The following is an 11,959-nucleotide window of genomic DNA, read 5'->3' as shown; positions in this document are numbered from 1 at the left end:
GTTCTGTTGGGGCCGTTGCTGTGGGGTTGTTCTGTTGGGGTCGTTACTGGTGGAGCTTTGCTGGTGGTTGCTAAGCAGGCAGCAGCATGGGGCTGTGCTTTGTGCTGGGGGCTGCACTGCTGGCTGTGCTGTGTGAGTCACCCAATGCTCCCTGCAGAGCCGTGGGGCCCTATGGGGGCTGCTGGCTGTGTGATGCTGTTCTGCTTCTCTCTCCCCAGGTCCACGAGCATTGTCACAAATCACAACCCCGCTGCAGCTGCCCCCAAATGAGACAGGACTGCCGGTACTCACAGTGTTCCTTTCCTACCCTTGCAGGGGTGGGTGGGCACAGTGGTTGTGGGCTGAATGATGTGCTGGTGGGTGTGGGGCTTTGCTTACTCCTCAGGGAGTGTCTTATCTGCTCTCTGAGCCTGCTGTTCTGCCCATAATTCTCCCTTTCTCTGCTTTCCTGCACTCCAAGGATACCCTGTCCTACGTCCTTGCAGTGGAGGGGAAGCCATACACCATCCACCTCAAGAAGCAGTGAGTTGGACCTGCCCTGCTGTTCTGGCACGGGGCAATTCCCACCTGCAGGCACTGAATCTATTGCCCCACTGGGATGGAAGGGGTGGGGGGTGCTTGTGGCTGTGGTCCCAATGGCAGCAGTTTGGGATCTGAAGGGAGTGTGGGATAGTGCTTCAGTGTTAGACTTAACACTCTTCTTCTGCAGTCTCTTTATACCTGATGATTTTAGGATTTATATGTCAGATGAGAAAGGATCCTCGATGTCTGATTCGAGCTATATCAAGGTAAGGTTGGGTTGCCATTATTTGGTGACCTGCATTTGAGACTCCCCAGTGCAGAAGGGGTTCCCTCTGCTTTGCCATAGGGTGACTGCTACTATCAGGGCTCCATCGAGGGCATCCCTGGTTCAGCAGTGACACTCAGCATCTGTGCAGGGCTCAGGTATGGGCACAGCCCTGCTCAAGTAGGGGGTACCAGGCCTGTCACTCTCAATGGCACCGTGTCCCCTGCAGGGGCCTGTTGCAGTTCCACAATGTCAGCTATGGGATCGAGCCGCTGGGCTCCTCACCCACCTTCGAGCATTTCGTGTATCGGATGAGCAGTGAGAACACAGCAGGGTTCCTCTTCACTCAGAACCATCCCAGGGCTGCAGGAAAGGGGCTGCAGGAGGTGAGTGTGGGGCTGTGCCTTTTGGGGCTGTGCCTTTTGGTGCTCTACCTTTTGGGGCTCTGCCTGGGCAGCCCAGATGGGCAGTGATGGGCTTGCAATGAACTGTCATGCGGTCATTATGTTCCTGCCTCACCTAACAAATGAGGAGCTGCTGAGCTGGAGTGGCTGTGTACATGATTGATATCTACATAGCACAGCAGAGCTCAGGGACACAATTCCTATGATGTAGGAATACAGAGCATCCAGCTGTTCTCTTTTCAGCCACCATTGGATGCAGCACAGTTGCCCAAGTACATTGAGGTGTATGTAGTTCTGGACAAGGCTCTGGTAAGTCAGCAGCATCCATTTTCTCTTCGTGTTTGTTTGATTGTGCCATTTCTAGCTTCCACTAATTCATGGCTTCCCTTTGGGGTTGTATTTGTGCTGTGGGTTTTGTAGGTAGAGAAAGATGGACGTTGGTAGCTCACACTAACGTGATGGATATAGGGAACATTTTAATGTCCTCTTGTGCTGTCACAAAGCCATGCCTTGCCCACTTTTCATGCCCTGTGTTGTTTTTCAGTACAACTATTTGGGCTCAGATCAGAGTGCTGTGACACAGAAGATGGTCCAGGTTTTCAATCTGGTGAACAAGGTAAGTTTGGCAGAGGTGCAGCCCCTCAGGCTGACACAAAGGTTTAACTGCTCCAAAACCAAGGTGTGAGCAGCCGCTGCTGCTGCTGCTATGTTTTAGATCTTTAATCCCCTGAATGTGACCGTGGTGCTGTCCTCCCTGGAGCTCTGGGTGCAGCAGAACAAAATTCCAACAGATGGAGCAGCAGATGAGCTTTTGCAGAGGTTCCTGCAGTGGGAGCAGTTGCACCTGGCTCTGCAGCCACACGACGTGGCCTACCTGTTTGTGTAAGACCAAAACACTGCAATAACTGGAGATGAGCAAAACTCAACCCCCAGCTCCCAGCTGCAGGGCAACAAATGAAAGGGCTGTGCACGGAGCTGTTGTGTTGCAGGTACCGGGAGCAGGCTGACTTTGCAGTTGCAACCTCTCCGGGCACGCTGTGCCGCAGTGATGCATCCGGAGCTGTAGCTGTGGTATGGGCTGTGTTATGGGGCTGTTATGGGGCTGTTATGGGGATGTGGTGAGTGGGGGGACGTGGTCAGGCCGTGCCACAGCCAACAGCTCTGCTCTCCTGCAGCTGCAGCGTTCTGTGACGCTGGAGTCGTTCTCCGTCCTCCTGGCTCAGCTGCTGGGGCGCAGCCTGGGGATGGGATTCGATGACGGCCGGGGCTGCCGCTGCCCCACACACACCTGTGTCATGGAGTCGGCAGCGCTGTGAGTGCCTGGGGGTCCCTGGGTTACAGATACCCCCAGCAGAGGGCTGTGGTGGTGGTGATGGTGCAGGGATATCTGCTTGGGAAGGAAGGATAAATGGGGGTTTGCTATTGCAAAGCAAAACTTCATCTCTGAAAGCAAGAAATTCCTGAACGCTGCCCGATCCCCAGCAGTGGCGGTGCCGGCACGCGGCTCGTCCTTTCTTTCAGACACATCAGTGGGACGAAGTCCTTCAGCAGCTGCAGCACCGCAGATCTGGAACAGTTCCTGCGGCGTAATGCAGGGCGCTGCTTCCTGCACAGCCCCAGACTGCGGGGGTCCTCCCCGCACCGCGCACCCCACTGCGGTAACGGCGTGGTGGAGCGAGGCGAGCAATGCGACTGCGGCAACGCCGAGGTGGGCAATGCAGCATGTCCATACAGAACGGTGTGTTCGGAGCAATGAGCTGTGAGAACGGCAGCGTGGGGCTGCGATCGGATCTTGGCACCGGTCTGATGGCAGCTTTGTGCGCTCTGGGTGCAGCAGATTTGCGTTTGTGGGGGTGAAAAGGGGAGAACATCCGATGCTGAGAAGTTCTGGGGGGGGGGGGAAGGTGGTATAATGAGGTTCTGCTGTGTCCCCAGGCATGCTCAAAGGATAAATGCTGCGCTAGAGGATGTGTGTTTAAGCCAGGAGTGGAATGTTCCTCTGGGTTGTGTTGTGAAGGATGTCGGGTAAGGCTCTGATCTTGTAACTGTCATCGATTGTTGGAGAAATATCAATTCTCACACTGAAGGATGGAGACAAACTGCTGCTGTGCAATCGAGGTGGTTCCTGGGGTGGGCATTTCCAGCTCAGCTCCCTAAAATTCTGGAGGGGAGTTTCTGAGGGAGGCTGCTGGGGGGTGTTCAGTGTCCTGAAGCCATGGGCTGCACTTTGTGTTCCCCCCTCAGTTCAAAGCTGCCAACACTCCGTGCCGTCCCCCTGCCGACACACAGTGTGATCTGCCCGAGTTCTGCAGCGGCTCCTCTGCCTCCTGCCCCCCTGATGTCTACGTGCAGGATGGGCACAGCTGTGAGCACAACACTGGCTACTGCTACCGGGGGCACTGCCAGTCTGCTGAGCTACAGTGCCAGCGGCTCTACGGGAGAGGTAGAAGCACCTGGCACAGCACTGGGGACAGTGGGATGGGGGGTGGTGGCAGCAACCAGGATCTGTATCCTGCTGTGTGCAGTCTGAGGAATTAGGAAGCTGTTGGGGACTGTACGTTATGACCAATGTTACTGGCCAACATGCAGCTTCTAGGAGCGCTTCTGTGGCGTGCTATGAGGAACTGAACAGCCAGAGGGACAGATTTGGGCACTGCGGGTACCACCCACGGCACGTCTACAAGGCCTGTGCATGGAGGTAGGCAGCCAGGGAAGGGCACTTCCCTTCTAAAAGCACACTGTTGGCTTTGCTGTGCAGAGCAGGCAAGCATCAATACTGCAGCTGCGTTAAGCAATAAACACGGTGGTGTGTGTGTGTTCTCCTTGCCCCTCTCCACGCTGCATGGCTGAACGATGCTGAAGCCTCACCATGCACTGAACATCCACCTTAATCAGGCTGATCTTACAGGAACCTCCGCTGTGGCAAACTGGTCTGCACGTACCCGTACAGCACCCCGCTGGAGACGGAGACTGCTGCAGTTGTTTATGCCCGGGTGCGTGAGCAGCTGTGTGTATCCCTGGATTTCCTGAATGCACCAGCAAGGCAGGATCCTCTGCTGGTCCCACCAGGCACAAAATGCGGCTCTGGAATGGTAGGGAAACATTTTATGTAAGAAATAAGCCCTAAACACAAAGAAGGCTTTAGAAATACCTGCACCTTTGCAGCATTGGTATATTTCATACTGATGAAGGCTGTAATTATTCACTAACGTTTCTGGCGCTGTGATGTTCCAGGTGTGCATAAACAACACGTGCCACCCCCACTCCGTGCTGGGCTACGACTGCAGCAGTGAAACCAAATGCCACGGACACGGAGTGAGTAGGGGGGCTGCGATTTATCGAGTGGATTCGCTGCCCGCAGCGCACATCGGCGGGCGGCCCCGGGCAGAGCTGCGCCCGACCTGAAGCCCCTCCGCCCCCCGTATCTCCCCCTTAGGTGTGCAATAACCGCCGGCACTGCCACTGCAACCCGGGATGGAAGCCGCCCGACTGCCGTCAGCGCGGATCGCGTCTCGGGGGCAGCATAGACAGCGGCGTGCAGCTGCCGCAGTTCGGTGAGTGCGGTGCGGGGTGGGCGCTGCGGAGCTGCCCTTCGCTCCCCGCCCGGTTACAGCCGCTCTGTCCGTCCCAGTGTCCCCCCAGGAGCGGACGCAGCCGAGCGAGGCACGGAAGGCAGCGCTGTTGGCCTCCTGCCTGCTGCTGCCCACCGTGCCTTTGGTTGTGCTGCTGCTGCTGCTGCGCCGAGAGCTGCGGATCCGTCGGCTCCGGAGCGGAAAGCGGTGAGGATGAGGCGGTGCGGGGCGGAGCTGAGCCGCTCCGTGAGCTCACATCCACCCCTCCATCCATCTCCCCGCGCAGCATCGCCGAGGAGCGGGGCGAGGAGGCGGAGGAGGAGCAGATGGAGGAGGATGAAGCCGAGGGGAAGGCGGCGGAGGGCGGCGGGAGCAAATAAAGCGTTGGGAGCACCGCGCGGCAGCGCCTCTGTCCTGGGGATGCGGGGGGGAGGGGGGCACGGAGGGGCCGTTACGGTGGGACCGTTATCGGAGGGCTCGCAGTATGGGGCTGCTGTTGGCGATGCTCCTGGCGATGCTGGCCGCGCTGCGTGAGTCCGGCCCTGCGCGGGCTGTACGGGGCTGTGAGGGTGGGGGTCCCGGTTCGGATCCCACCCGCCGGCTGCTCAGTGGGCAGTGGGGTGAGGATTTGGGGCTCTGTAAGGGGGAGTCCTTGGAAGGGCTCCGTGCCGGTTGGGTTCGCTCTCTGCAAACGCTGAGCTCTGCTACTGGGGGCTGAACTGCTCGGGTAGCCCAGTGAGCACGAGTTGTGCTGCTGTGCCCAATGTGAGGAGCTCGGTGCCGTCGGTTCGGGGACAGCAGCCGGCAGCGTGGGGCAGCGCTGCACTCCTCCTGAAGCAGATGTTTGTGTACAACAAACCGTGTGAGCGTGGGCTCTGTGAGCCCTGCTGTGTTCTGGAGGAGGTTGGGTTGGGTGAGCTGACCTGGAGCCTCCCCTCGTGCTCCCATTGCTTAGCGTTCCTATTGCTGGGTTCAGGTCCAGCAGTGGTACACAGACTCTTGTTTAAACTTCACAAGAGGAGCTGCATGGCTCCGAGGCAGAGGCTGAGCAGAAGGTCTGCAGGCACAGCCCATGCAAAGCCTCCTTTCATGCTGTGCATGGACCCAACCACGGCTCACAGCTGCTCACAGGAGGTGGTGCTCATCACTAAATGCAGTTTGTTTCTTTAGATTCACAAGTGCCTCTGCACATCACAGTTCCCCAGAGGGTACCTTCAAACACAACTGGAGAGACGGTACTGAAGTGATCAGATCCTTCTGTGTGTGTGTGAGTGGAGGTACCAGTGCAGGGATGCAGTGTGCAGCCCTTACAGTGTGAGTGGTGATGGTGCAGCTCTGGGAAGTGATGCTGAGCTGTCCCAGAGTGTGTGATGGGGTTGGCAGCATCTCCTGAGCTCCTGTAGCTGCTCTCTGTGTTTCGTTTCCTGTTCCTAATTCTCACTTGCTCTGCTTTTCTGCACATGGAAGGACACACTGTCCTACATCCTCGAAGTGGAAGGGCGGCCATACACCATTCATCTCAAGCAGCAGTGAGTTCATTCCATCCTGTTTTGGTGATTCCATTCTGCTGCCACCATCCCATGGCCGTGCCATGGTTTGGGGTCTGCAGGGTCTGTGGGCTCCATCTGTGTGCAGTGTGGCTGTAGCAGTTGGTTTGAGCTGGGGAAATCCCAGACAAGCATTTCTTTAGATGTTCTCAGAGAGTTTTGCTGCATTTCTGTTCCAGATTCTTTTTACCTGCTGATTTCAGCATTTACACATACAATGAGACAGGATCGTTGCGCTCTGATTCACCCTCTATCAAGGTAATCTCAGCTAGCTTCTCTCTGTTGGCAGTTTGCAGGGTGGCCTTCCTGCTCAGTGCTCTCAGAGGTGTCTCTTGTTATTACAGGAGAGCAGAGTTTCTCTTCTTTCTCCACCTTTTTGTATCCTAAACCAGGCAGGAGGTGCTGGGATGGAACAAAAAGCTGTCCATGCAGATACACAAGAGCCATTGTTGGGAAGGTTTGGGTTGGAAGTACTGAGGGTTCCCTTTGCTTTGCTGTAGGGTGACTGCTATTACCATGGCTACATCGAGGGCGTTCTTGGCTCAGCAGTGACCCTCAGCACCTGCACAGGGCTCAGGTATGGGGCACAGTGCTGCTGTGCTCAGTGCTGCCCAGCGCTGCCCACAGACTGACTCTGTGCCTTCCACAGGGGCCTGCTGCAGTTCCACAATGCCAGCTATGGGATCGAGCCACTGGGCTCCTCACCCACCTTCCAGCATGTGGTTTATCCCGTGGGCAGCAGGGCTGCAGTTGGGGCTCTGCTCCCCCATGGCCACCCCGGGGACAGCAGGAATGCGCTGGCAGCTGCCAGCAACTCTGACACAACACAACCAGCTCTGAAAGTGAGTGCTGTCATGGACTGACCCAGCACCGACATCCCTGGGTCTGTCAGAGGTCAGCACTCATTGCATCTCAATTACATGGGTAGATTAATTAATAATCATGATCTTTTTTTCTCCTCCAGCTACTGTCAAAGCACCGCAGACTGGTGTTGCTCCACATCATTCTGGAAAAGCATTTGGTAAGCCTGGTGCAGCCAACTCCAGGCTCTGGTTGCCCTCTGCAGTCCTGTGGTCTCACATTGCTCTGCACCCACCCCATGGCCATCAACCCATCACGGGTTGCTCTGATAGTCACGGTGCACCCCTGTGTTCCAGTACAAGCACCTGGGGGACGACCAACACATTGTGTCACGGAGAGTGGTTCAGCTCATCAGCTTCCTCGACAGCGTGAGTTTCCCCTGTGCTTTGTGAGCTGCAGTGGAAGTTCAGCTGGTTGGGTTCGGCCACACAGCTCGGCTCTGCTCGGGTTTGTGCAATGTTTGCTTTCAACCTTTGCCGTGCAGCACAGACACCGCTTCTCAATCCGTGCTGCGCTGGAATTACTCGGTGCCGTATTGTCCTATAACGAAATGTTCCACTGAGGGGCGGTGGTGCTCCGTGCGCAGAACAGCCGCGGGCTCATCCCTGCCCGACATGAGAGCCATCTCTCTCTCGTTGCGCTTCCAGATGTACAGCTCCCTAAACATGACCGTGACGTTGTCCTCCATGGACATCTGGAGGTCCAGAAACAAAATTAGGACCACGGGAGCTGGAGAAATAGTGCTGCTGCGCTTCTTGGATTGGAAGAGGAGCAGCACCATCCTGCGTCCCTATGAAGTGCCCTACCTGCTGATGTAAGAAAGCCACTACCAAAGAGCAGTGATCTGCTGAACCTTTGTGCTTTGGAACATTGGGTGTTGCACAGAGTTGTGTTCCAGGTATCGGGACCAGTCTGACTTCGTGGGCGTAACCGCTCCGGGCACGCTGTGCCGCAGTGATGCAACCGGCGCTGTGGCCGTGGTATGGGCTGTGTTATGGGGCTGTTATGGGGCTGTTACGGGGATGTGGTATGGGGATGTGGTGAGTGGGGGGACGTGGCCAGGCCGTGCCACAGCCAACAGCTCTGCTCTCCTGCAGCTGCAGCGTTCTGTGACGCTGGAGTCGTTCTCCGTCCTCCTGGCTCAGCTGCTGGGGCGCAGCCTGGGGATGGGATTCGATGACGGCCGGGACTGCCGCTGCCCCACACACACCTGTGTCATGGAGTCGGCAGCGCTGTGAGTGCCTGGGGGTCTCTGGGTTACAGATACCTCCAGCAGAGGGCTGTGGTGGTGGTGGTGGTGCAGGGATAGCTGCTTGGGAGGGATAAAGCCTTCCTTGGGCCCCTCACTGCAAGAAAGACATTGAGGCCCTGCAGTGTGTTCAAAGAAGGGCAACAAAGCTGGTGAGGGGTCTGGAGCACAGACCTTATGAGGAGCAGCTGAGGGAGCTGGGATTGTTCAGTCTGGAGAAAAGGAGGTTCAGAGGAGACCTTATTGCTCTCTATAACTACCTGAAGGGAGGTTGTGGTGAGCTGGGGGTCGGCCTCTTCTGTCGTGTAACTGGTGATAGGAATAGAGGGAATAGGTTCAAGTTGCACCAGGGTAGGTTCAGGCTGGACATTAGGAAATACTACTGCTCTGAAAGAGTGTTCAGGCAGGGGAATGGGCTGCCCAGGGAGGTGGTGGAGTCACTGATGCTGGAGGTGTTCAAGGAACGTTTGGACGTTATGTTGAGGGACATGGTTTAGTGAGAACTGTTGGTGATGGGTGGATGGTTGGACTGGATGATCTTGTAAGTCCTTTCCAACCTTGGTGATTCTGTGTGTGAAAGCAATACCTTTTCTTTCCAAAAGCAAGATGTTGCTCAGTGCCACAGCAGTGGCGGTGATGGCACACAACTGCCGAGGTCCACCTTTTCTTTCAGGCACATGAGTGGGGCAAAGACCTTCAGCAGCTGCAGTGCTGCAGACCTGGAGCAGTTCCTGCAGCAAAACCCAAACTGCCCCTTCCTCAAGACCATGCGGGTGTACCCCGACCCCAGAGCTGCTGTCTGCGGTAATGGTGTGGTGGAGCACGACGAGCAGTGTGACTGCGGTGGTACTGCGGTGAGTGGGGTGTGGGGGCTGCGGAGCTGGGATCCCTGCCCTGCTCCCTGACAGCAATCAGGACTGCAGTGAGGCAGTGGGGAGCAGGCAGCAAAAGTTGGTAGTGTGCTTGCAGGCGTGTGCCAAGGATGCATGCTGCACTAAGCAGTGCAAGCTGAAGCCAGGCTCAAAGTGTTCCTTGGGACTGTGCTGTGAGAAGTGTCAGGTGAGATGTGTGTGTCCCTGCTGGGAGGTAAGGACAGCATCACGCTGAACATTGCAGAGTTAAATGCCAGATGGGAGCTCAGCCCCACACCTGAGGGATGGCTGGGATTGGTGTGTGGTACCCACAGAGCTGCAGTGAGCACTTTGTGTTCCCCCCTCAGTTCAAAGCTGCCAACACTCCGTGCCGTCCCCCTGCTGACACACAGTGTGATCTGCCTGAGTTCTGCAATGGCTCCTCTGCCTTCTGCCCCCCTGATGTCTACGTGCAGGATGGGCACAGCTGTGAGCACAGCACCGGCTACTGCTACCAGGGGCACTGCCAGTCTGCTGAGCTGCAGTGCCAGCGGCTCTACGGGAGAGGTAGCAGCACTTGGAGCATTGCTTTTGGGGTCAGGACCCCCACATGTGGGGAGGGGAAGGGAATGGGTCCCTCTAATCATAAGAACTGACATATACCAAAAGCAGCACATCTGTGTGACCCTCTGTTCTATTGCTTCCAAACTTCCAGGTGCAAAAAATGCCCCTTTGGCGTGTTATGAAGAAATCAACAGTCATCAGGACAGGTTTGGGCACTGCGGTAATCACCCGCTGGATGGGTACCAGCCCTGCTCCTGGCTGTAGGTGTAACCCAGCGTCTTTGGTTGGTGCTTCCCTTTACTTCCGAAGCAACACGTAAACCTTGCTGTGATGTAGCTGTGTTCTGCACGCTGACTTCTCTTCCTTTGCTGTGCTATTGAATTCTTTAGGAATCTGGGCTGTGGAAAGCTCGTCTGCACGTACCCAAATCGAATTCCCTTCACCAAATTAAAGGGTTCCATCATTTATGCCCAAGTGCAAGAACATCTGTGCGTGTCTTTTGATGCAATGTACTCACCCACTGAGGCAGATCCTCTCCTGGTTAAGGATGGCACAAAATGTGGTCCTGGAAAGGTGAGAAATGTTTCCCAAGCTATTCCTATTTCGCAGTGTATTTTAGAGGTGGTCTCTGCTTATTGCCTGTGCCATTGACTTAACTGATCGTCCCTTAGACCAAGGGATCTTTTATAGAGCAATGGCCAGCTTGATGAAGGAAGATAGAAAAGTGCCCAGCAGGTTTTTTTTCTTCCTATTCTACTTGCAGGTTTGTATGAATGGCACGTGCCAGCCACACTCCATTCTGAACTATGACTGCAATGTGCAGAAGAAATGCAATGGGCACGGGGTAAGTGACAGCAGTGCTGCTGGGCAGGTGGTGCTGTGCTGCTCAGTGCTGAAGAGGTTATTTCCAGGTGCTTGAGACTTGGCCAAACCTGGAGGTCTTCATCCTCCAGAATCACCGTGCAGCAGTGTGGGAAATTGAGACTTCTTAGTGTTCTAAGACCAAAATCAAATGGGACATGAGGGAACGTGGAGTATTTGCTCATCTAGATTAGCAGAAAACTGGAAGCAGAGTTTTCTTTACACTCTGGCATTTGCAGGTGTGCAATAACAAGAAGAACTGCCACTGCTACCCAGGCTGGAGCCCACCCCACTGCAGGATGCAGGGATCTGTGGTGGGTGGCAGCACTGACAGCGGGCAATGGCTGAGGGTCATGGAGAGTGAGTGCACACAGCAGAGCCCCGAGCAGCCCCAGGGCTCTCAGCATTGCCTGTCGCTGACCTGGGGCTGCTGTGTGGTTCTGTCCCCAGGCCGTACCCCAAAGAGTACAATAAAAAATGTGCTGCTGCTGAGCTTCTGCCTCCTCATCCCCATCCTCATCTGCATCATCATCCTGGTCATGAAGTGGAACCGGCTGATGCGGCGCTGTGCCGGGAGTGAGGTGGAATCTTCTGTGTGAGTTAACATTGGGTGGTTCCTGCAGTGGGTGAGAGGTGGGCAGGGATCAGTGGGAGCTCCTGGAAAACTGCTGAGATCCAGAGGACATGATCCAGATCCATGACACCCAGCTGGCTGTTTGCATAAAAGGCCAGCAGGAAATTGCTGGTTCCTGGGGAAACTATAGAAGGGGGAAAAGTAAGATGCAGGAGGAGCTGCAGGTGTCACAACTGGAAAGCAACGCATCTGTTCTGCTGTGGAGGGGAAGAGTGAGAGAGACAACATGAGAGAGCAGGGCCAGGACATGGCAGGCATATTTGACGCTCCTCGGGGTGTTACCATATGCTCCATGACAGTGTCCCCAACCAAAAAATAAAGGGACACAGATTTTGGGATGCACACATTTTGGGAATGGAGACGTGACGGCTCCAGCAGCCTGTTCGGCTGGAGGGGGGGGAGGGTGCGAGAGCAGGGACCGGGCTGTGCTGAGCCCCGCACTGAGCCCTGGTTAGTCCCTGCAGCTCCATCGACGACGAGACAAGCAGCATCAGGAGCAACGAGAGCAGCTGGAGCAGACAGAGCAGCAGTTCGGGGATGGAGCCGGAACCGAAGCCGGAGCCGGAGCGGGGCTCGAGGCAGAGCGCGGGTGAATCGCGCGAGCAATAAAGACGTTGAAGCAACCGGCG

The 11,959-nt window shown here is 55.9% G+C and overlaps 1 protein-coding gene across 3 annotated transcripts; it reads left to right on the top strand.

The window, feature by feature from the left end:
• The first annotated feature begins 86 nt into the window (after window positions 1-86).
• LOC140262559 (disintegrin and metalloproteinase domain-containing protein 32-like) lies at window positions 87-11,939 on the top strand. Of its 3 annotated transcripts, XM_072356961.1 has the most exons (22): window positions 87-132; window positions 219-283; window positions 461-522; window positions 710-788; window positions 869-945; window positions 1,017-1,173; window positions 1,435-1,500; window positions 1,736-1,807; window positions 1,907-2,073; window positions 2,181-2,262; window positions 2,367-2,503; window positions 2,713-2,899; window positions 3,127-3,216; window positions 3,436-3,634; window positions 3,781-3,889; window positions 4,100-4,283; window positions 4,426-4,506; window positions 4,628-4,745; window positions 4,823-4,970; window positions 5,050-5,146; window positions 5,934-5,998; window positions 6,490-6,546. In XM_072356961.1, the coding sequence occupies exons 1-20, from the start codon at window positions 87-89 to the stop codon at window positions 5,141-5,143; spliced, it is 2,220 nt and encodes a 739-aa protein (XP_072213062.1). In that variant the 3' UTR covers window positions 5,144-5,146; window positions 5,934-5,998; window positions 6,490-6,546. The 3 variants fall into 3 exon arrangements, with proteins under 3 accessions (XP_072213062.1, XP_072213061.1, XP_072213060.1); XM_072356960.1 differs by lacking the exons at window positions 87-132; window positions 219-283; window positions 461-522; ... (15 more) ...; window positions 4,823-4,970; window positions 5,050-5,146 and adding exons at window positions 6,231-6,292; window positions 6,811-6,887; window positions 6,960-7,152; ... (12 more) ...; window positions 11,147-11,291; window positions 11,795-11,939 and having other exon boundaries at window positions 5,208-5,998; window positions 6,490-6,568; XM_072356959.1 differs by lacking the exons at window positions 87-132; window positions 219-283; window positions 461-522; ... (15 more) ...; window positions 4,823-4,970; window positions 5,050-5,146 and adding exons at window positions 6,231-6,292; window positions 6,811-6,887; window positions 6,960-7,152; ... (12 more) ...; window positions 11,147-11,291; window positions 11,786-11,939 and having other exon boundaries at window positions 5,208-5,998; window positions 6,490-6,568.
• The last annotated feature ends 20 nt before the right edge of the window (window positions 11,940-11,959 follow it).

Source organism: Excalfactoria chinensis, chromosome 25 (genome assembly GCF_039878825.1).
Source record: "Excalfactoria chinensis isolate bCotChi1 chromosome 25, bCotChi1.hap2, whole genome shotgun sequence".
Classification (NCBI taxonomy): Eukaryota; Metazoa; Chordata; class Aves; order Galliformes; family Phasianidae; genus Excalfactoria; species Excalfactoria chinensis.
The sequence above is the reverse complement of the archived record's forward strand: the minus strand, read 5'-3'. Positions and strand labels throughout refer to the sequence as shown.